The sequence below is a fragment of the Cibotium barometz genome, chromosome 23 (genome assembly GCF_041138505.1).
Source record: "Cibotium barometz isolate CiBa-2024 chromosome 23, ASM4113850v1, whole genome shotgun sequence".
Lineage (NCBI taxonomy): Eukaryota > Viridiplantae > Streptophyta > Polypodiopsida > Cyatheales > Cibotiaceae > Cibotium > Cibotium barometz.
Genome location: NC_141068.1, coordinates 25,934,269 through 25,954,227, shown reverse-complemented (window position 1 = coordinate 25,954,227; position 19,959 = coordinate 25,934,269). Strand labels below are relative to the sequence as shown.

The 19,959-nt window shown below is 45.9% G+C and overlaps 1 protein-coding gene across 1 annotated transcript in view; it reads left to right on the top strand.

Annotated features, from left to right (window-relative positions):
• The first annotated feature begins 1,730 nt into the window (after nt 1–1,730).
• The window catches only part of LOC147625792 (Photosystem II reaction center PsbP family protein), a 39,076-nt gene continuing 20,847 nt past the window's right edge, over nt 1,731–19,959 (top strand). The window contains exon 1 of the mRNA XM_086817364.1: nt 1,731–2,139. Within this exon, the coding sequence (XP_086673490.1) occupies nt 1,791–2,139 (349 nt within the window). The 5' untranslated portion in view covers nt 1,731–1,790. The remainder of the gene's footprint in view (nt 2,140–19,959) is intronic.

Here is a 19,959-nt window from a genome sequence, read left to right as displayed (position 1 = left end):
GCTTGAGAAGCATCTGTGTACACACATCTGTGTACACACCAAAAACTCTCTTTCTCCCTTAGGTGAACTCAAAATAGGTTCAATGGGTGAGTGCCACCTTTAGCTTCTCAAATGCATCAAATGCAATTAAGAATGTATAATCCTAATGAGAATGCATATGACATATGCATTCTCATCAGGATCAAAAGGTGAATCCTTCTTTAAGAACTCGCTCAAGTGTTGAGAAATGTGAGCAAACCCCTGAATAAACCTTCGATAATACCCCATATGCCCAAGAAAAGACCTTAACTTTGTCTTTGTAGTAGGAATAGGCAAGTTTAAGATCTTGGATGACCTTAACTTTGTCTTTGTAGTAGGAATAGGCAAGTTTAAGATCTTGGATCTAGATCCATAACAATCTCTTCATTTGAGAAAACATGACAAAGCAAGATACCCTGTATCCAAATCTATATTTTGTTGGATTCAATAAAGCATGTACTATGTTAGCCTTTCAAAGACTTTTCAACTTGTGCAAAGTGATTCCCATACACATAAAAATCATTAAGGAATATCCTCACAAAGTGAAAGGCTTAGAAACCTTGTTCATAGATCTTTGAAATGTAGCATGAGCATTGCATAAACCAAAAGGCATCACATAATAGGCACTTGTACCCCATAGTGTAGTGAAGGTTGTCTTTAGTCGATCCTGCTTTGCAATGCACATTTGATTATACCCACTATACCCATCTCAAAAACTATACCACTCATTGCTAGCCACTTCATCGAGAATTTGATTGTTGAAAGGGATAGGGTAACGATCCTTCTTAGTCACAATATTTAACGTTTTGAAATCCACACATACCCTCAACTTTCTTGTTTACATAGATTACAATAGGAGAAACCTAACAGACTCTTCAAAAGGAAAAACAAACCCAACTTGAAGAAGTGTATCACACAAGTGAGAAGTTAGGGTTCATGTGGTAGGGTTGTTGCTGTTGGGCCCCATCCACCAAATCCACTTCCACCATTGTGACCTATTTGAGATGCTTGTAGTCAACTGCAAAAAGATGAGCATATCAAAGAGAAAGAGAGATGAAGTTTTCCCTTTCATGATCAGTGATCATGTCTCCTAGCTGAATGGGTCAAAGTTGTGCCTTGATCTTTGCATCAGATAGGTAATGGCTATCATTTGGAGACCCCAGCTTTGGAATCACATCAAGTGCACGCAAGTCCACCTTCGTGTCTCCATCTGTGTTCAAGTCACTCCCACTTATGTAGTACGATAGGAAGAATAAGAGGTTGAGGTGGTGATTGTAAGATTTCTCGTCTCGCAATATCTTGGCACCGAAAAGAAAGACAATGAATTGTTGATGGAAAATCTTTTGACTCTCTATAAGGTTCATAGACAAAGTGGGGGGGGGGGGGCAGAGTCGGAAGGGTCGATTGGGTTGAATGGGAAGATTTAGGCAAAACATTGAGATATGAATGGGTTTTAACCTCTCTTCGAATAAGATCGATCTCCTTCCTTGAGATTTTGGAAAAAGCCAATTTATTATTACAAGTATTTCCAAATAGTGTCAACAATGATGACGTGGGAACTTAGATCATGGTACATACTAATGTGTCCACTCAAATTGTGATAGAGTGACACGCCTCAATGATGATGATTTGCCCGGCCGGACAGGTGTGGGCACATACTAACGTGACACTCCTAGTAGTGTGAACAGGTAACTTACATTTGCCCAGCCGAACAGGTGTGGGCACATGCGACTGGTAGAGGGTCACTCGCCACAGCCACAGCCACAGCCATCATGGCTACCATCAATCAACCATGGCTGTGTATCCACGGCCCTTTGCTAATCAAGACCACAGAAATTCTTAGATGTTTCTGTTCTTGCAACGCTTTCAGAAATTGGGAGAGAAACCGCAGAAGCCCTAAAATACCAGGGTTCCCCCTGAGCCCTTCTTGCCCTGGAGAAGGGCACAAGAACTTTTCATCACAAGTCCACGTTTCTGTGGCCGCCCAATCTGCTCAGGTCGGGAAAAATGGAAACCCTAGCTCCGTCTCTTCAGATGGCTTTATCGACCGCAGAGCAGCTCTCGCCCTACTTTTCTTCGCATTTTCTGACGCTTTGCACCACAAGGAGGCGATTGCAGAGGGTATGGCTGTTTCTTTGCCAATTTTTGATTTTTATTTCCTATTTACCATCAGTATTTTGCCTGAAAGTTTTTCCTTTTGTCGTAGTTTTTTTCCCAAAAAAATCGTTCTGTTAGTTTAAAAGAAACATGCCTAGAAGGCAGAATGCAAAGCACTGCAACAGCAGTAAAAGAAACACAACAAGGCGCTTCCTTCATGGCTGGCCGCTCTTGGAGGAAGGCTGCCTTGCTCATACAAAAGATGCTCCCAACCTAGTGTCATCTTGAGGGTGGGACCTCTCTACTAGATGAAAAAATAAATCGGTATGTACAGTAGTATGTGCTGCTTTATGACCGGATGTCAATTTCTAGTAATGTGCCTTGCCGGCTGCAGGTTCATTGGTGCCTTTTACACGCCAGACAATTATGCACAATGCAGTATGCACTGCTGTTTGGGCAAACTCCCATCTTACAAACTTGTGCACCACATGTCATGGATCCAAGCACTGGTTGAACCTCTTTGTGCCTCTCCATGGATTACCATTCAACCCAATCCACAAAATGTTCACACCATGAACAGTGTATGGCCATTCACACAAATGGTTCTCTATGATCATCATAGACATGGATCTGGAATCACTGCCATGGACAACTAGTGGGTTTAATGTCGAGTTGGTGGCATCCCCTCATCCAACTTAGGATGCGATTTCTCATGTTTCAACTTAGAAACATGACACTACCCAACTTAGGGTAATGATTGAATTCCCACTTATCTTTTTTTTTTTTTTTTTTTTTTTTGGGGAGGGGATAAGCCTCTCTTGCTCCATTTTAGGAACATGTTGATTAGAAGTCTCCTAATGCCATTGACCAACTTAGGAAGAAGCCGAATTCAACGGAAGATCTAGTCTTCATAACTTAGCTTTCCTACCTTGGACCTTCATATTTGCTTTGATTTTTCCACGTCTAGTGTATCCATGACAATAATACCTGGCAGCATTGAGTCTTGGGATTTTGGCGAAAGTCTCGAAGGCTATACATGGTGAAACTTGCATAACCAAGTTACTTCTTCGATATGCGATACATACCTTGCTTAGTCTTATGCAACACACGCCCGGATATTCAGTTTGGAGTTTCCCAGTGTAGCAAATTTATGCACAGTCCAGGTACAAAGCATTGGCAAGCATTGAAGCGGGTTTTTCGCTATCGTCAAGGCACCTTGGATTTTGCTTTGGTATATCCCAAGGTAAGGAGCTCTCCAATAGTGGCCTTTCTCGCCACAATCATTACAGGTCCTCTTTGCCTTTAGTTTCTCGGGGTCAGCAACAAACTTCTTCTAAGAAGACTTCTCCGATGAAGCCTTCCCTTTGCCTGTGTTACGGCCTTTCGACCGTTGGCCAGTTAAGGCCTCCGAAGCTCCACCCTAAGGAGGGTTCGTGAATCGTTCCTCCTGGTCCAAGACCATGGGCACAAGCTCCTCCCACGTGATGGTGCTGAGCGTGCCACTGGTAATCAAAGACGAGTAAAATGCTAAGTACTGAGAGGGCAAATGCGACAGCATCGTTATGGCCATGTCCTCTGACGATATCTCCTTTCCAGCCTGAAGAACTTCTTGCTGAAGAGCCTACAGCTTGTTAATATGCTCCCGCATTGTCAACGACTTTGCAGGGCTCATAACCCACATCTGAACTTCCAAGGAAATCCTCTTCATGGGCGATACCCTGTTGTAAATGCTGCCATATACCTCTGGCGAGTGTCATATGCTTTACATGATTGATTACCTGCGGTGTGCAGTTGAGGAAGATAAACGAACGGACCCTGCCGTTGACACAATTCCACATTTGTGCCTGTGCCTCCCGGTCGTTTCGGATCGACAGTAACTCCCCTTCCTCTACTTCCGGCCGTGGAACCCCAAGAACGATGAAATCAGCAAGGTCGTAAGACTCCAGAACAGATTCCATCATAACCTTCCATATGCCGTAGTTGTTCCCGTCCAACTGACGGTCTACTGGGAACGTGGGGAGTGTGGGGATCTTCACATGACTCTTGGCCATCTCTAAAAGATCTGCCATTGCGGGGATGTACTCTAAAGAAGGGTGGGTGGGTGGGAACAGAGAAGAACTTACACCTGCAAGTAGCTGTCCAGCAAATCAGCCCGCCGTCCTCTTGCTTCTCCTCCTCCCAAGCAGTCCTGCACAGTCCACCAATCAGCAACACAACAGTCCCCCTCTTGCTCACACAAATCCCAAGAACTACCACGAGCCTAGGGCTCTGATACCATGTCAGAATGCGCAGCGCAGATGATGACCAAATCTGGGAACACAAGCAAACGCAATGCAAAAAAAAACAGCACAAGAGAGAGAGAGATAGAGGTGTAACTCTGCTCTATATACACAAAGAAGATCCCGAATACAAGACTAATGAGACAAGGGACAGTCAGCCTGTTTTAGAGGCAGCTGACTGGCATTAAACCTCCACGACCAGCCAAAAAATAGTCGGCCAGTTTGCAGGGGGTGTCGGCCAGCACATGTGGGAGGTTGTGGACCTGAAGCAAAACAATCAGCCTGCTCCAGCATGTACAAATGCAGTCGGCCAGCATCAGAGGTCCTCCTTCCACCACAGGGCTGCCACCCAAGCCACAGAAAAATAGGGAAAAATGGGGGGAAAATACAGAGAGTGGGGAAAAATGAGAAAACACCTACAAGGGCAAGCACACCCACAACAAAGGCCGTGGTGTCTACAGAAAGACATGAGATGACTTCTAACAGGGGATAGTGTAAAACCACCCCCACGAGGGCCAGGAAGGCCCTGGCTGAACCCACCAGCCATGGAGGGGCTGTAGGACACCCCTAAGGGCAGGCTAGAGAAAAACATACAAGATATGCAGCCTTATATGGATGTAGGGCAAGTATGGGGCAGCCGAGCCCCCAAGTTGCTTGCAAAACAGTGCCCAGTCCTTTTTGAAGCATGTGCCTGATGCCCAGCCAGCCATGAAGAAAAGCGCAGCTTTTTATGTGATTTATTCAGCATTAAATGCTGAATATTCAGTCGTGGGACAAAAAGAAGCTGGCCGCCTGGATAAGAGCTGGCCGACTGCAATTTATTGGGAGTATAAATAGGTGAGCCCACAAGTCATTGTGTTATCTCATAGTTCACCAAGTGCACAAGCAATCAAGGGCCAGGACAGCCAAGGAGTGCTAATGCAAAGGGGTGAAGGATTGCAGGTCAAGGGCAGAGATTTCTCAGCCAAGAAAGGTCAAGATTTCTGTATTTTCTTTTTAGATTTGCATCATTCTAATAAAGCAAATACACCATTCGTGGTGGGGGCCCTACAGAGGGTATTTGGGACCCAATACTGTGTCCTCTCATCTCTCCCTCTCTCTCTCTCTCTCTCTCTCTCTCTCTCTCTCTCTCTATTTTCTGCACATCTTCATTCAGTTTTGTGCGTTAATTCCGTCGCGAAAAGAGTGCTGATTTCTGAGCATTGAATTACCGATCTCTCCCGAAGCTTCCGCATGTTACACCACTCTTCTCTCTTAAAGTATAGTGGATTGCATAAACTGACAGGTTTAAAGAAGGCTTTGTTGTGCGTTACGGTGATCTACCTATTACATGCAACACTAAGTTGTGATGCTTATTTTCAAGTACTTTGTTTTGTCAAATCCCTAATTCACAATCTTCAATTTTTGGAGATCTTTGCCGAACTGAGATGGAATTTGTTGCATGCTCTTACTCTTCTACATGAGTGGATAGTTCTTTGTAAAACAGTGAAGTGAGCATACCAACTTTTCCCATGATCCCTTCATGCTATCTGGATAGCCACTAGGTGGTTGGTGGCAGGTGGTAGGTAGACTTGTTGAAAATTGGCATAATCTAGGAAAGGGTGTCGAGTTCGGCAATCTTGTGGTGATGATCACAATCCAAGATGCCTAGGTTGAGGTTTTTGTTGGCTTATAGACAACCAATAGAGCTGACTACGGGAGCTAGGGAGACAGATTGGATTGTGAACATGGTGGTATCTTTCATCCTTGACTTTGCATGAATGAAGATTGACCCTCCAGGTTACCTAAGGTTTGACCTTGTTGTTCAGAGAAGAATTTTGTCGCTTCAAGGCTAGGTTGTGTCACGTGTGGGAGGGGGGAGGTAAGTTTGCTATTCCTATGATCATGTTTAATGTGGGTTTTATGTGGGGTGTGCTCTGGTGGTATGGGACGCCAGAAACTTCATACCATGTATGATCTCTTGAGGTTTCACGGGTTTCTTATCTAGGATACACTATGCTTTGGCATAGTTAACTTCTGGTAACTATGATGAGGTGCGGTGCTAGTTTGTGAGTGAGACTTTTTTGCTTTTTTTGAGCATTAGCATGTCACTCGTATGGGACGCCAGAGTCTTCATTCCATGTATAGTCTCTTGAGGCTTCACGAGTTTCTTATCTAGGGCACACATAGTCGCATGAAAACGTGTTTCTAGAGTGAGAAACCTCGAAACGCAAGAAACGTTTCAGAAACTCTTGATTTTATTGGTTTCTCAAAAAAAAAAAAGTGTGTCTCAAAGTTAAAGTTCCTATTTTTTCGAACTTTAGCAATGCAAAATTATATAGAAAAAAATCCGAAACCTTGCGTTTCTTAGCCGAAGGCCGAAACGTTTTACCCCGAAACGTCAAAAACCCCAAAACGTTTTTGGTGACTATGAGGTCCTGGACACACTATGCTTTGGCATAGTTAACTTTTGGTAACTATGATGAGGAGCAGTGCTAGTTTGTGAGTGACATGCTTTTTTGGTTTTTTGAACATTAGCATGTCACTCATGTCAGAATATGCAGCGGAAATGACAACCAAACTTGGGTAGACAAGAGCAAGTAGATTGCAGAAAATAATCAGCACAAGAAACACTGAGAGATAGGTGTGTAAACTCTTCTCTATACACAAGATCCCGAAAAACTGAATGAGAAAGTGGTGGGGGCTGAGGGGCAATATATACATCTCCACATGAGCAGTCGGCCAGCTCCAGAAGGTGCCCACGACTGTGTAAAATGTCCACGACTGCTGAAAATAGCAGTCGGCCAGCAACAGATGCCTACTCCTGAGCAAATCAATTCGGCCAGCTCTCCTGCAGCCCACGACTGATACAGATGCAGTCGGCCAGCTACTACAGAGTGCTCTTGGCATCACCTGGCAGCCCTCCAACCACTAGAAAAAAATGGGAAAAATAGGGAAAAAATACGGGGAGTGTGGAAAAATGATATACGGGCTGGCACACCCACAACAGAGGCCCTGGTGTATACAAATAGACAGGAGATGACTTCTAACACCCCCTCTCAGCTCCTGGCCCTGAAACCAACCCCAGGGAGCTGGAGTGCCGCCTGAGCGTAGCCTGAGGTAGAGACTTCGTGAAGAGGTCCGCCGCATTGTCCTCCGTCGAACAATAAAGTAGCAAGATGTCACCTGCCAAGATCTTCTCACGAACAAAGTGATACTTTATCTCTATATGCTTGGTCCGGGCATGGAAAACCGGATTCCGAGCAATAGCTATACAACTCTGGTTATCACACTGGATGACTGTGGGCTCCCTCTGTGGAAACCCCATCTCGCCTAGCAGCCTCCGCAGCCATACAACCTCACAAGCAGCACCACAAGCAGCCCGATACTCTGCCTCTGTCGAAGAAAGGGCAATAGTTGGCTGCTTCTTGCTGCTCCAAGAAACCGCTCCTGAGTCGAGGGTAAAAGTGTATCCTGAAGTAGACCTCCTCGTGTCTGGATCTCCTCCCCAATCTGAGTCACTCCAACCTTGGAGCTTGACTCCATTTCCTCCTGTGTAAAAGAGTCCCAGATCCTTCGTACTCTGCAGATACCGCAAGATCCGCAATCCTGCGTCCCAATGAGTCTTCAATGGCGTCTGCATAAAAGAGCTCAACAGCCCCACGGAGAAGCTCAAGTCCAATCTGGTGTTCAGCAACCAGATCAATGAACCAACCAACTTCCGGTACTGCGAGGCATCAACTGGCTCACAAGGATCTGTAACGGTTAACTTTGTGTTCGGGTCCATCGGCGAAGTAATAGGCTTGCAGTTCTCCATCCCAAAGGCCTCAAGCAACTCATGAACATACCGTTGCTGAGAGACGAAAAACCCCCTCTGGGTCTGCCAGATCTCCAATCCCAAGAAGAAGTGGAGTAAGCCTAAGTCGGTCATCTCAAACTCCTTTGACAAGGCAGCCTTCGTCACTCCAATGTGCTCCACATGACCGCCGGTGAGAATGAGATCATCCACATAAAGGATGATGAGTGTGACCATGCCGCGTTCCCGAAAGAGATAGAGGTTCGGATCTGCAACCGATCTCTGAAATCTAGTCCGAATAAAGAAGGAATCAATCTTCTGATTCCAAGCCCTGGGAGCCTGCTTAAGACCATACAAGGCCTTATGTAACCTGTAAACCATCCCTTCCGATCCTGGAACAATAAAGCCTGGAGGCTGCTCAACGTACACCTCCTCCTGCAGGTCACCATTAAGGAACGCTGATTTTACATCCATCTGGTACACGGGCCATCTCTGAGAAGAAGCAAGGGCTAGAACGGTCCGAATCGTGGTCATCCGCGCTGTCGGTGCAAAGGTATCCTCGTAGTCGATGCCTGGCCGCTGAGCATAACCCTTAGCCACGAGCCTGGCTTTGTGTTTGTCCACCGACCCATCAGCGCGTACTTGGTCTTAAAGACCCATTTGACACCAATGACTGACCGCTTTGACGGCCTCGGTACCAACTCCCAAGTGTTGTTCTTCTCGATGGCGTCAAGTTCCACCTCCATGGCTTCCCTCCAAGTATCCTGTGAAAGGGCTTCCTTTACGGAAGTGGGCTCTTTATCCCGCATGATACGAGACATAAGAGCATAGTTTACCTGAAGAAGCTCCGCCGTGTTGCTTTTATCTCGGACTCGATGTGATCTTCGAGGGCCGTCCTCTGTGGTCCACTCGGAGGGTAGCTCCGTGACACCTGACTCCCGAAGGGTGTCTAACAACCACCTAGGTACTCGAACAGATCGTGGAGCCTCCTGTGTTCGCGGGGGCTCAACTCCAGCTGCGGGCTCAACCTCCTGTGATGACTGAGGTGGATCAACTGGAGTGGTAGACTGGGAATCATCATCAGACTCTGGATCTCCAAGAAGTGGCGGCTCCTCGACAGTGGATGCTGGAACATGCTCGTCAAAGACCACATCCCGGCTGACAACAATCTCGTTCCTCTCTGGATCATACAACCTGTATCCCTTGGAAAGAGAGTTATACCCCACAAATACCAGCTTGCGGGACTTGGAGTCAAGCTTCCCCCTCTGCTTCTTCGGAATATGTACATACGCGTCACTCCCAAAGACACGGAAGTGCGAGACATCGGGTTTCCTGCCAAAATATGCCTCAAATGGAGTCATATGGGGTACAGAAGTCGTCGGAGAGCGGTTAATGGTATGGACAGTTGTTGCCACAGCCTCACCCCAAAGTGTACGAGGAAGATCTCGATGCTCCAGCATGGTCCTCGCCATCTCCACCACAGTCCTGTTCTTACGTTCAACAACTCCATTCTCCGAAGGCGATCCGGTATTGGCCAATTCCCTCTTGATGCCATGATCTGCACAAAACCGGAAAAATACAGTCGAGGAGAATTCACCTCCTTTGTCAGCCCTGAGAGTCTTGACCTGGAATCCAGACTCTTTCTCCACCATCACGTGCCAATCCTTGAACCGAGCAAAAGCCTGGTCCTTCTGTGAAAGAAAGTAGACCCACGTGAATCTGGTACAATCATCAACAAGCAGCATGAAGTAGGGAGATCCTCCCAAGGATGGTATTTGCTGTGGTCCACACAAGTCAGTGTGAATCAACTCCAATGGTTTCGAAGCCCGCCTGGAAGCCTGCTTCGGAAAGGATTCCCTGTGCTGCTTACCACGTATGCAAGAACTGCAGCGTCCTTGCCTACTACCATCATCTGGCAAGCCAACCACCATCTGGTCCCGGAAGGCGCGCTTCAAAGCATCCACATTTAAGTGGCCAAAACGAAAGTGCCACAAATCTCCGACCTGAGAGCCTGTCAGTGAGGAGAGTGCAGAGAGCTTGTAGATGCCATTCTCCACACCGCCTTCCCAAACAACTTTGCCTGTCTCACGGTCCCTTAGAGCAACTGAATGCTCCTCACATTCCACCCGAAAGCCAGTCTTGCATACCTCATGCACTCACAAAAGATGAAAGCCCAGAGCAGGGACATAAAGAACACGGGAAGCATGCTTGCCCCCCTTGCCGTCGGGAATAATCTCCATCCGGCCCTCACTATGAATCGGAATAGTGGAGTTATCGCCAATAAAGATACGACCTGACTGCCGTTTAAATCCAGGAAGAAGTCACGGGATGGAGTCATGTGCCTGGAAGCACCACTGTCGAGAATCCATTCTCGGGTATCCTTTGCGGTGAAGCCAACTGCCTCCTCGCTCGAAGATGATGAAGCATCGGAGTCCACCATCTCCAAGTGCACAAATGCCGGAGTCTTCGCAGCTGAGGCTGAGGACTCCGCACTCTTCCCTGTCCGTTTAGGGCACTTTCTCCAGTAGTGGCCTTTCTCGCCACAATCATTACACGATCTTTCGGCCTTCAGCTTCTCTCGTTCTGGATCAGGCTTCTTCTCGGAAGACTTCTCCGGTGAAGCCTTCCCTTTGCCCTTGTTGGTATTATGGCCTTTCGACCGTTGGCCAGTTAAGGCCTCCGAACCTCCGCCGTGAGGAGGGTTCGTGAAACGTTCCTCCTGGTCCAAGACCATTGGCACAAGCTCCTCCCAAGTAATGGTGCTGAGCCTGCCACTCGTGATCAACGAGGAATAGAAAGCGGAATAATGACCAGGCAAGTGGGAAAGTAACGTGATGGCCATATCTTCGGATGATATCTCTTTCCCAGCTTGAAGGACTTCCTGCTGAAGGGCCTGCAGCTTGTTAATGTGTTCCCGCATCGTCGAAGACTTTGCAGGGTTCATAACCCGCATCTGCACTTCCAAGGATATCCGCTTCATGGGTGACACCCTGTTGTACAAAGAAGCCAAGTGCTCCCATATGCCTCTCGCCAGTGTCATGTGCTTCACATGGTTGATCACCTGTGGTGTGCAATTGAGGAATATAAATGATTGGACCCTGGCGTTGACACGGTCCCACATGTGTGCCTGTGCCTCTCGGTCCTTCCTCGTCGATAATAACTCCCCTTCCTCAGCTTCCGGCCGTGGCACCCCTATGATAATAAAATCAGCAAGGTCATATGACTCCAGAACTGACTCCATCATGACCTTCCAGATGCCGTAATTGGACCCGTCCAACTGACGATCCACTGGGAACGTGGGGAGAGTCGGAATCTTCACGTGCTTCTCGGCCATCTCTAGTAAATCTGCCATCTCAGAGAGTAACCTGAAAGGGTGGGTGGGTGGGAAAAAATCAGAAAATCAGAAAATATGCAAGTGGCTGTCCAGCCCCTTTGCCCGCCTTCCTCTTGCACCTTCTCTTCCCGTTCAGCCCGAAACAGTCCACCGATCAGCAACCTGTTGCTCCCCCTCTTGCTCAGAAAAACGCCCAAGATCTTGTAGAGCCTAGGGCTCTGATACCATGTCAGAATATGCAGCGGAAATGACAACCAAACTTGGGTAGACAAGAGCAAGTAGACTGCAGAAAATAATCAGCACAAGAAACACTCATCTCCACATGAGCAGTCGGCCAGGTCCAGAAGGTGCCCACGACTGTGTAAAATGTCCACGACTGCTGAAAATAGCAGTCGGCCAGCAACATATGCCTACTCCTGAGCAAATCAAGTCGGCCAGCTCTCCTGCAGCCCACGACTGATACAGATGCAGTCGGCCAGCTACAGAGTGCTCCTGGCATCACCTGGCAGCCCTCCAACTACTAGGAAAAAATGGAAAAAATACGGGGAGTGCAAAAATGATATACGGGCGGGCACACCCACAACAGAGGCCCTGGTGTATACAAATAGACAGGAGATGACTTCTAGGGTGACAAGTTTTATGATTCATCACACACTCTCTCATGATGTCCAAATGTTATTGATATATGAGGCCATGAGATGAGAATTTTGAAACTTCTCGGGCTTAGACTACATGTCTAGACTGAGAACATAGTGATATCTGTAACTATTTGGCCCTCCTAGCTCTATTTCACATGATGAAACCCATGCTCGGACACCAGACAGGTGGAAGAAGACATGGGGATAGGCTCCATTAGGTTTGATTAAGAAAAAGCACCAATCTTGGTCAAAAAGTAGGAAAAAGCAAAAAGTCAAACAGGGTTGACCGTGAGCCAAGGGTACCATTGGAAAGAGTAGATTGAGTTGGGCCAAAAAGCTAAAAGGTGCTTTTTCAAAAAGCAGGTCCCGAGCCAAAAAGCAAGGTCCTGAAGTTAGAAAAGCAAAGTTAAAGAACTATGATAAAAGTGAGTAATATTTTATAAAGTGGAAAGCATAGGGAAAAAGGCAAAAGCAAAAGCTTGGTTAAGCTTTTGGCAAAAGGTAGAGCCCTCTTCAAGTATAAAAAGGCTTGAATCTCTCTTGTAGCATCATGAAGGAGATCATGGAGTGTGTGTGGGCATCATGATTCATTACAATCATCGAGAGCCATCAACACTTTCTCCAACTTGCTTTTCAGATGTACGGTCAGCCCTAGACTTGTATGGGCATATGCATGGGCAATACGGACGCGTGTATGGAGCTGTATAGACATATGCGGAGTTGTATGGACTGAAAATTTCAAAAATCCTAAAACTGCTCCAAAAACCCTAAAAATTGCTTTTTGGAGGTTTTTATCGCCCGAAAACCATTAAAACAGGTTTTATATCAGTTTTCTTGCCAAAAAGAGCTTTTCCATGGTTTTCTTCATCGACAAGGCTGTAGGAGTTTTGGAGATTACTCATGGGATGAGCAAGTGATTCTTGGACTTGGACTTGGACTTGGGACTTGGACTTGGATTTGGATTTGGATTTGGATTTGGATATTGAAGGTCTTCAGCTGTTAGGGTTAGGGTTTGAAGGTACTGCAAACAGAAACGTGGGGAAGCAGAGAGAGAGAGAACACGACTCTTTGTGTATTCAGTATGATAATGTGAAGTACAATAGCCACATAATGAAGTGACCTAAAAGATGTGTTCACATGTCCGACCATAAAGTGTGCCGGGTGGACCAAAACACTTATAAACTGTTATAAGTGAAATTAAGCTAAACTGGGGGAAAAAACCTCCACTAACTGAAGTAAAAAATGCCCCAGTAATCTACTGATGATCACTAGCACTCCTCTGGGTGCATACACAGCATAAAACCCAACAAACCCCCCTGGAGTGATATGTGATCACTGTATATCATCCACCAAAAGGAAACAAATTCAAAGCAGTGCGGAATGCTTCGAATTTCGGACGTGGTAATGCCTTGGTGAAGATGTCTGCCACATTCTGATCCGTAGGACAGTAGATCAGACTGATATCACTTGCCTTGAGTCTTTCCCGAACAAAATGATAGTGAATCTCAATGTGTTTCGTGCGAGCATGAAACACAGGATTCCTGGCCACAGCAATGGCACTCTGACTATCAGTATAGATAGGTGTAGGCTCCTCCACTGAAATATCCATATCGGTCATGAGACAACGCAGCCAAACACACTCAACAGTAGTAGTGTAGGCTGCTCTGTACTCTGCCTCACAAGACGAAGTGGCCACTGTGGTCTGTTTCTTGCTTAGCCAAGAAATGCATGAAGAGCCAAGAAAGAAACAATTTCCACTAGTGGAATGTCTGGTATCAAAATCACCAGCCCAATCTGAATCACTGTAAGCGTATAACTGCATGTCACCTCCCTCAGGATAAAGCAATCCAAGAGACAAGGTACCCTGCAAATATCGGAATACACGCTTCACAGCTTGCCAATGCGACAACCGCGGGCTGTGCATGAATCTGCTCAACTGAGATACAACATACTGAATATCTGGCCGTGTAGTACACAAGTAAATAAGGCACCCAACAGCCTGAGCATATGTAGTGGCATCAAAGGCAATACTGTCATCTTGTAGTGACAGTTTCATCCCAGGCTCCATAGGAGTGCTAATAGGCTTGCAGTCCTGAAATTTAAACTTCTCCAGAAGTTTAGCAACATACCGAGATTGCAACAACCCAATGCTCTACTATCCTGCACAAACTGTATGCCCAAATAGTAGTGTACGAGCCCCAAATCAGACATGTCAAATGTCTGTTGCAGTATCTCTTTAAAAGCTGCAATTTTGTCATCATTTGATCCCATGAGCAAGAGATCATCTACATAAAGATTGATGACCAACAGATCTTTCTCTTCTTTCTTTACATACAAAGTGGCTTCTGATGGACTGTTCACAAATCCTTGAGTAAGTAGGAAAGCATCTATCTTTGCATACCAAGCTCGTGGAGCTTGTTTCAAACCATACAAGGCCTTTTTCAGCCTGTAGACTTTCCCTTCATGACCATGTTCTGCAAAACCTATGGGCTGATATACATAAACTTCCTCCTCGAGGTCCCCATGTAGGAAAGCAGTCTTAATGTCCAACTGGTGAACAACCCAACCACGATGTGCAGCCAATGCGACATACGGGATGTAGGAGCAAATGTCTCCTCATAATCACTGCCCTTCTTCTGTGCATAGTCCTTTGCAACTAGACGGGCTTTGTACCTGTCAATGGATCCATCTGCATGTCTTTTCAACTTATAGACCCATTTAGTACCAATGGCTTTCTTGCCTTTGGGCAGATCAACGAAATCCCATGTTTGATTCCTTTTAATAGAATCAAGCTCATCCTGCATGGCTTTATTCCAATGCACATTGTGTCGTGCATCCACAAATGAATCAGGCTCATCATCATCCTGTAAACTGGCTGCCATAACCATATTCAAATCCATGATGTGTGCATGCTCATTGGTCCGTGTCTCCCTACGAGTACGACCAGCAAGAGGACCCTCTAGATGGCTGTCCTGTAATGTCCTCAAATACCATCTAGGTATGTGTCTGACCTGTGGTGCCTACTGCCCCATATTTGGTTCAGCTTCTGGCTCAATTTGCTGCTGAATTTCTGCACTACCTTCATGATTTGCTAGCTGTCGTGTACCCTCATGAGTTGGATCACCAACTGTGGAATGAAACTCCATAGGTAGTAGACCTTCAAACACATCATTTTCAGCCTGATTTGCATCATAACCAGCCATGGATATTTCTGATTTTTCATCAAAAATCACATCCCGACTAGTGAATATCTTCTTGGATAGTGGGTCATATAACCAGTAGCCCTTGCTCTCACGGCTATACCCAACAAAAATGCATTTTGTGGCTTTATCATCCAACTTCCTCCTCAACTCTTTGGGTATGTGTGCATATGCAAGACACCCAAAAGTACGAAAATGTGATACCGAAGGCTTGCGGCCATGCCAAGCCTCAAAAGGAGTAATGGAAACCAATGTCTTTGTGGGACATCGATTCAAAATATGACAAGCACACATAACAGCTTCCACCCAAAAGATATGCGGTAGCTTCTTTGCCTTTAGCATACATCTGGCCATCTCCATGAGTGACCGATTCTTCCTTTCTGCAACCCCATTCTGCCGTGGAGTAGAAGTAGTAGTATAGTGATGTTTTATACCTCTATTCTCAAGAAAGGAATTCAACATGTGTGACATATATTCCCCCCCTCGGTCAGAACGGAGAGTCTTAACCTTGCATCCTGACTCTGTTTCAGCAAGTGCTACAAAGGCCAAAAATGCATCATATACCTGTGATTTCTGTGTCAAAGGATAGACCCAGTGTTGGGGTAAAGGCGTTATGCCCACCCTTATAGTGTGTACAAGCCCATAAGTTATAGTACATAGTACACTTAGTACTTTTAATGTACTAAGTGCACTATGTGTACTAGTGCAATATACATGTGTGATAGGGGAGTCACACACTCATGCTTTTCATGAGTTGACTTATCCCCACAACTCTCTCTCTCTCTCTCTCCCTTGCTTCTCTGTGTATGTCTCCCATGAATGAACTCTAAACCTTAATTCTGGTTTTCTCCCCATCAACTGGTATCAGAGCCCTTAGTGATCCCTCCCTTCCTCTTCTCCTTGATGGTAGCAAGGAGTCGTATCATCAGCATCATCAAGTTCTACGTGAACACGTGAAGGTTGCAGGCTGGGCGTGAACGAAGGCAGCAAAAGAGGCGAAAGCAACACAGGCTAAACTACAGGTGGCGCTCATAAGCGTGCGAATCAGTAAGCGATAGGCGAAGTGTTGGGCGGATGAGCGATGAGCGTGGACTGTCGACTACAGATGCTGTGCGTAGACTGGCGCTAAGCAAAGACGTCAGCGGCCAGTAGCGAAGGGAGCCCGTCGACGGCGAAGCCAGGCGAATACGTGGCAAAAGTGTAGCGCGTAAGCGTGCTAGGCGAGCGAAGCGCTACCAGGCGGGCGTTGCATCACAACGCAAGCGAACAAGCGCTGGGCGTAAGACGTCCAGGCGCTAAGCGAAGACGTCCATCAACAGAACCCGTCCAGCACGACCCTCCACCACCCGTCTTGTAGCTTGGCACTAGCCGAGTGAAGCGCACAGCTACCCAGCGATTGCTTTGTGGAAGAAGGCCCTCCTCTCTCACATAGCAGCACACGAATTCTGCAGCACGCCTGAAGAGCCCTCCAATAGCATCAATCTTTCTGCAGCAGCACCAAATTCATCAACCCGCCTGCAAATCAGAGTAAATCAGAAATTTCAGAGGTATTTTTGCTTCAATTTTGCGAATTTCTTATCAATTCAAGCAATTGAGCAGGTACAGGTGCCCAATTGCTCAATTTTTGAGCAAAATTGGCAAAATTGGGTGACATTGGTCACAATCAGGATCAATTTGCAGGACATTGGTCACAATCAGGATCAATTTGCAAGAAATTGGATGTCGAAATTTGGGGCTTTTGATGTAATTGTGCAATTAAGCACTCATACATGCTGTATGATGTGAAAAATCGCACATTTGGGCAAAATTGCAGCAAATTGCAGTGCAAATCAAGGGGCTTTTGTGCCGATTTGGTTGATTTGCATGCAGGCAATCGCATTTGATGCTGTGGATAATGTGTTGATGCCTTACAAGCACTCAATGTGCCTGTAAATCAAGGGGCTTTCATGTATTTGATGTATATGTGGCCAGGGGGAAGCATCGTGAACACTCTGGATGCCTTCATGTGCGTCAATGTACCATGTATGATCAGAAATTGATCTTAAATCAAGGGGCTTTTCAAGTTCGTATGCTTGTTGAGCTTGGCAAAGCAGCAGGCAAGCCATTTATGCCTTGAATCCTCAGAAATCAGCTTGCAGTCAAGGGGCTTTTGCCCAATTTCTGTTCGGGACTGTTTTATGCAGTGTTCGGGACTGTAAAAGTCTGATTTTTACTCATTTGGACAGCCAGGAGAGCATTTATTGCTATTGTACCTGCTGGTACAGATTTGGCACAGCTTTGTGCATGTTTTGGCATGGCTGTACACTGTTTTGAGTGACCAAAAGATTCAATTTCAGCTGCTGAAATTGCCGGTACAGGTTTGGTACATCATTTGTAAGCACTTGGTACTGCTGTACAGTACTTTGGAAGGGCAAAAGAGCACATTTAAGGTGCTGTCCAAAATCTGCAGCAACCAGATTTTGGTGTTTTCATCACATAAAGTGGGAGAAAAGTTGCATTCTTGCTTCCGCAGTGGGAGTCAAAGCTTGGGAGAACATTTGTGAGCACTTTGTGTGCTTTGGGTGCAGTGTTTGCACATCTTGGGTGCAGTGTTTGCACATTTGCAGGGAGTTAGGCATTACAGGTTGCATTTTGCTATGGCAACCACAGGTGAGAGCTCTTCATTGCTTCACATCAAGAAGCTTGAAGGCTCGCATAATTATGATATTTGGCAAACCCAATGCTACAATGTGTTGCTCCAGAAAAAGCAGCACAAGCCTATCAAAGAAAGGGGTGTGATGCCCGCTTCTCTTACTGCTGAAGAGTGGGAAGATATGGATGAGCTGGCAAGATCTACTATCATGTTGTCTGTGTCAGACTCATTACTTTTCAGCATTCGTGAAGAGAAGACAGCTTGGGGAATGTGGCAGAGATTGCAGGACTTGTATGCCCAACAAAGTGCCTCAAGCATAGTGTATTGGTTGAAGAAACTCATAGGCCTTCAGATGAAGGAAGGGGCTTCTATGACAGCCCATCTAAATGAGTTTAATGGTATTGTCAGCCAGGTCATTAATCAAAAGTTGGCAATGGACGATGAGTTCAAAGCCACTTTTTTGTTATGCACTTTGCCAGAGAGTTGGGACACATTTAGGACAGCCACTAGCAATTCTCATGCTATGCTGTCATATGCAGATGTTGAGGGTGCTCTTCTTCAAGAAGAGATGAACCGGAAAAACAACTCTGTTGGAAAGTCCAATGCAATGAATGCACGTGGGAGATCCCAGCAAAGGGGGAAAAGCCAAGAAAGGGGAAGGAGCAAGTCTCGCTCCAAAAAGGATTTGGAATGCCATTATTGTGGCAAGAAGGGACACATCAAAAAACAATGCTACAAATGGAAAAATGATCAAAAAGAAAAGGGAAAAGGCAAAGACAAAGACAAGGATGAAGCCAAAGATGTAAAGCCAAAGGGCAAAAGTGGAGTCAAGATTGAAGAAATCAATGTGTCACATGCAGATGGCAGTGAGGATGAGGTCCTCTTTACGTCTTCACTTGATGCCCATTCACTTCTTACAGGTGGTCATGGTATGCACTCATGGATCATTGATTCAGGTGCCTCCTTTCATGTCACAGGTTGCAGAGACTTGTTTGTCAGGTACACTGCTGGCAATGAAGGAGTGGTTTATTTGGGTGATAACCATGCATGCAAAATTCTTGGCAGAGGTGATGTGAGGCTTGTATTTTCAGATGGCTCACAGCCTATGCTCCATGATGTCAGGCATGTGCCTGAGATCAAGAAGAATCTGCTTTCTACTGGACAGCTTGATGATGCTGATTATGTTACCACATTTGGTAGTGGAAAGTGGAAGATTAGTAAGGGCTCACTGGTTGTTGCCAGAGGCTCTAAGGCGGACACTCTTTATTTTATGCATGCAGGTGTTTGTCACCATGCTAATGTAAATGCAACCGAGCTGCCGGAAATTTCTATGTGGCATAGCCGGTTGGGACACATGAGTGTCAAGGGAATGGAGCAATTGTCTCGTTTGGGTTACTTGCCTTCTCTAAAGTTTTCAAGTTTTCAATTTTGTGAGCATTGTATATATGGTAGGCAACTACAGTGCCCCCACAAGAAAGCTCTTGGACAGAAAGATGCTCAGTTAGAGCTTGTGCATACAGATGTATGTGAGATGCCTCAGCTTTCTTTGGGAGGGGCAAAATATTTTGTGTCATTTATTGATGATGCCACACGCAAAGTGTGGGTTTATCCTCTTCGTTTGAAGAGTGATACATTCTCAGTGTTTCAGAAGTTTGTTGCTCTTGTTGAGAATCAAACTGGCAAAACACTGAAGGCTTTGCGTTCCGACAATGGTGGAGAGTATATGTCCAAACAGTTTCAGGACTTTTGTGATGCTAAAGGCATCAAGAGGGAGCTCTCTACTCCTTATGATCCTCCACAAAACGGGACAGCAGAGAGGATGAACAGGACCATACAGGAGAAGGTCCGTTCTATGTTGTCACATGCTGCATTACCTCATGGTTTTTGGGCTGAAGCTGTTATGACAGCCGTTCACCTTATAAATAGGTCACCTAACACGAGGCTTGGTGGGAAAGTGCCAGAAGAAGTATGGACAGGGAAGCCTCC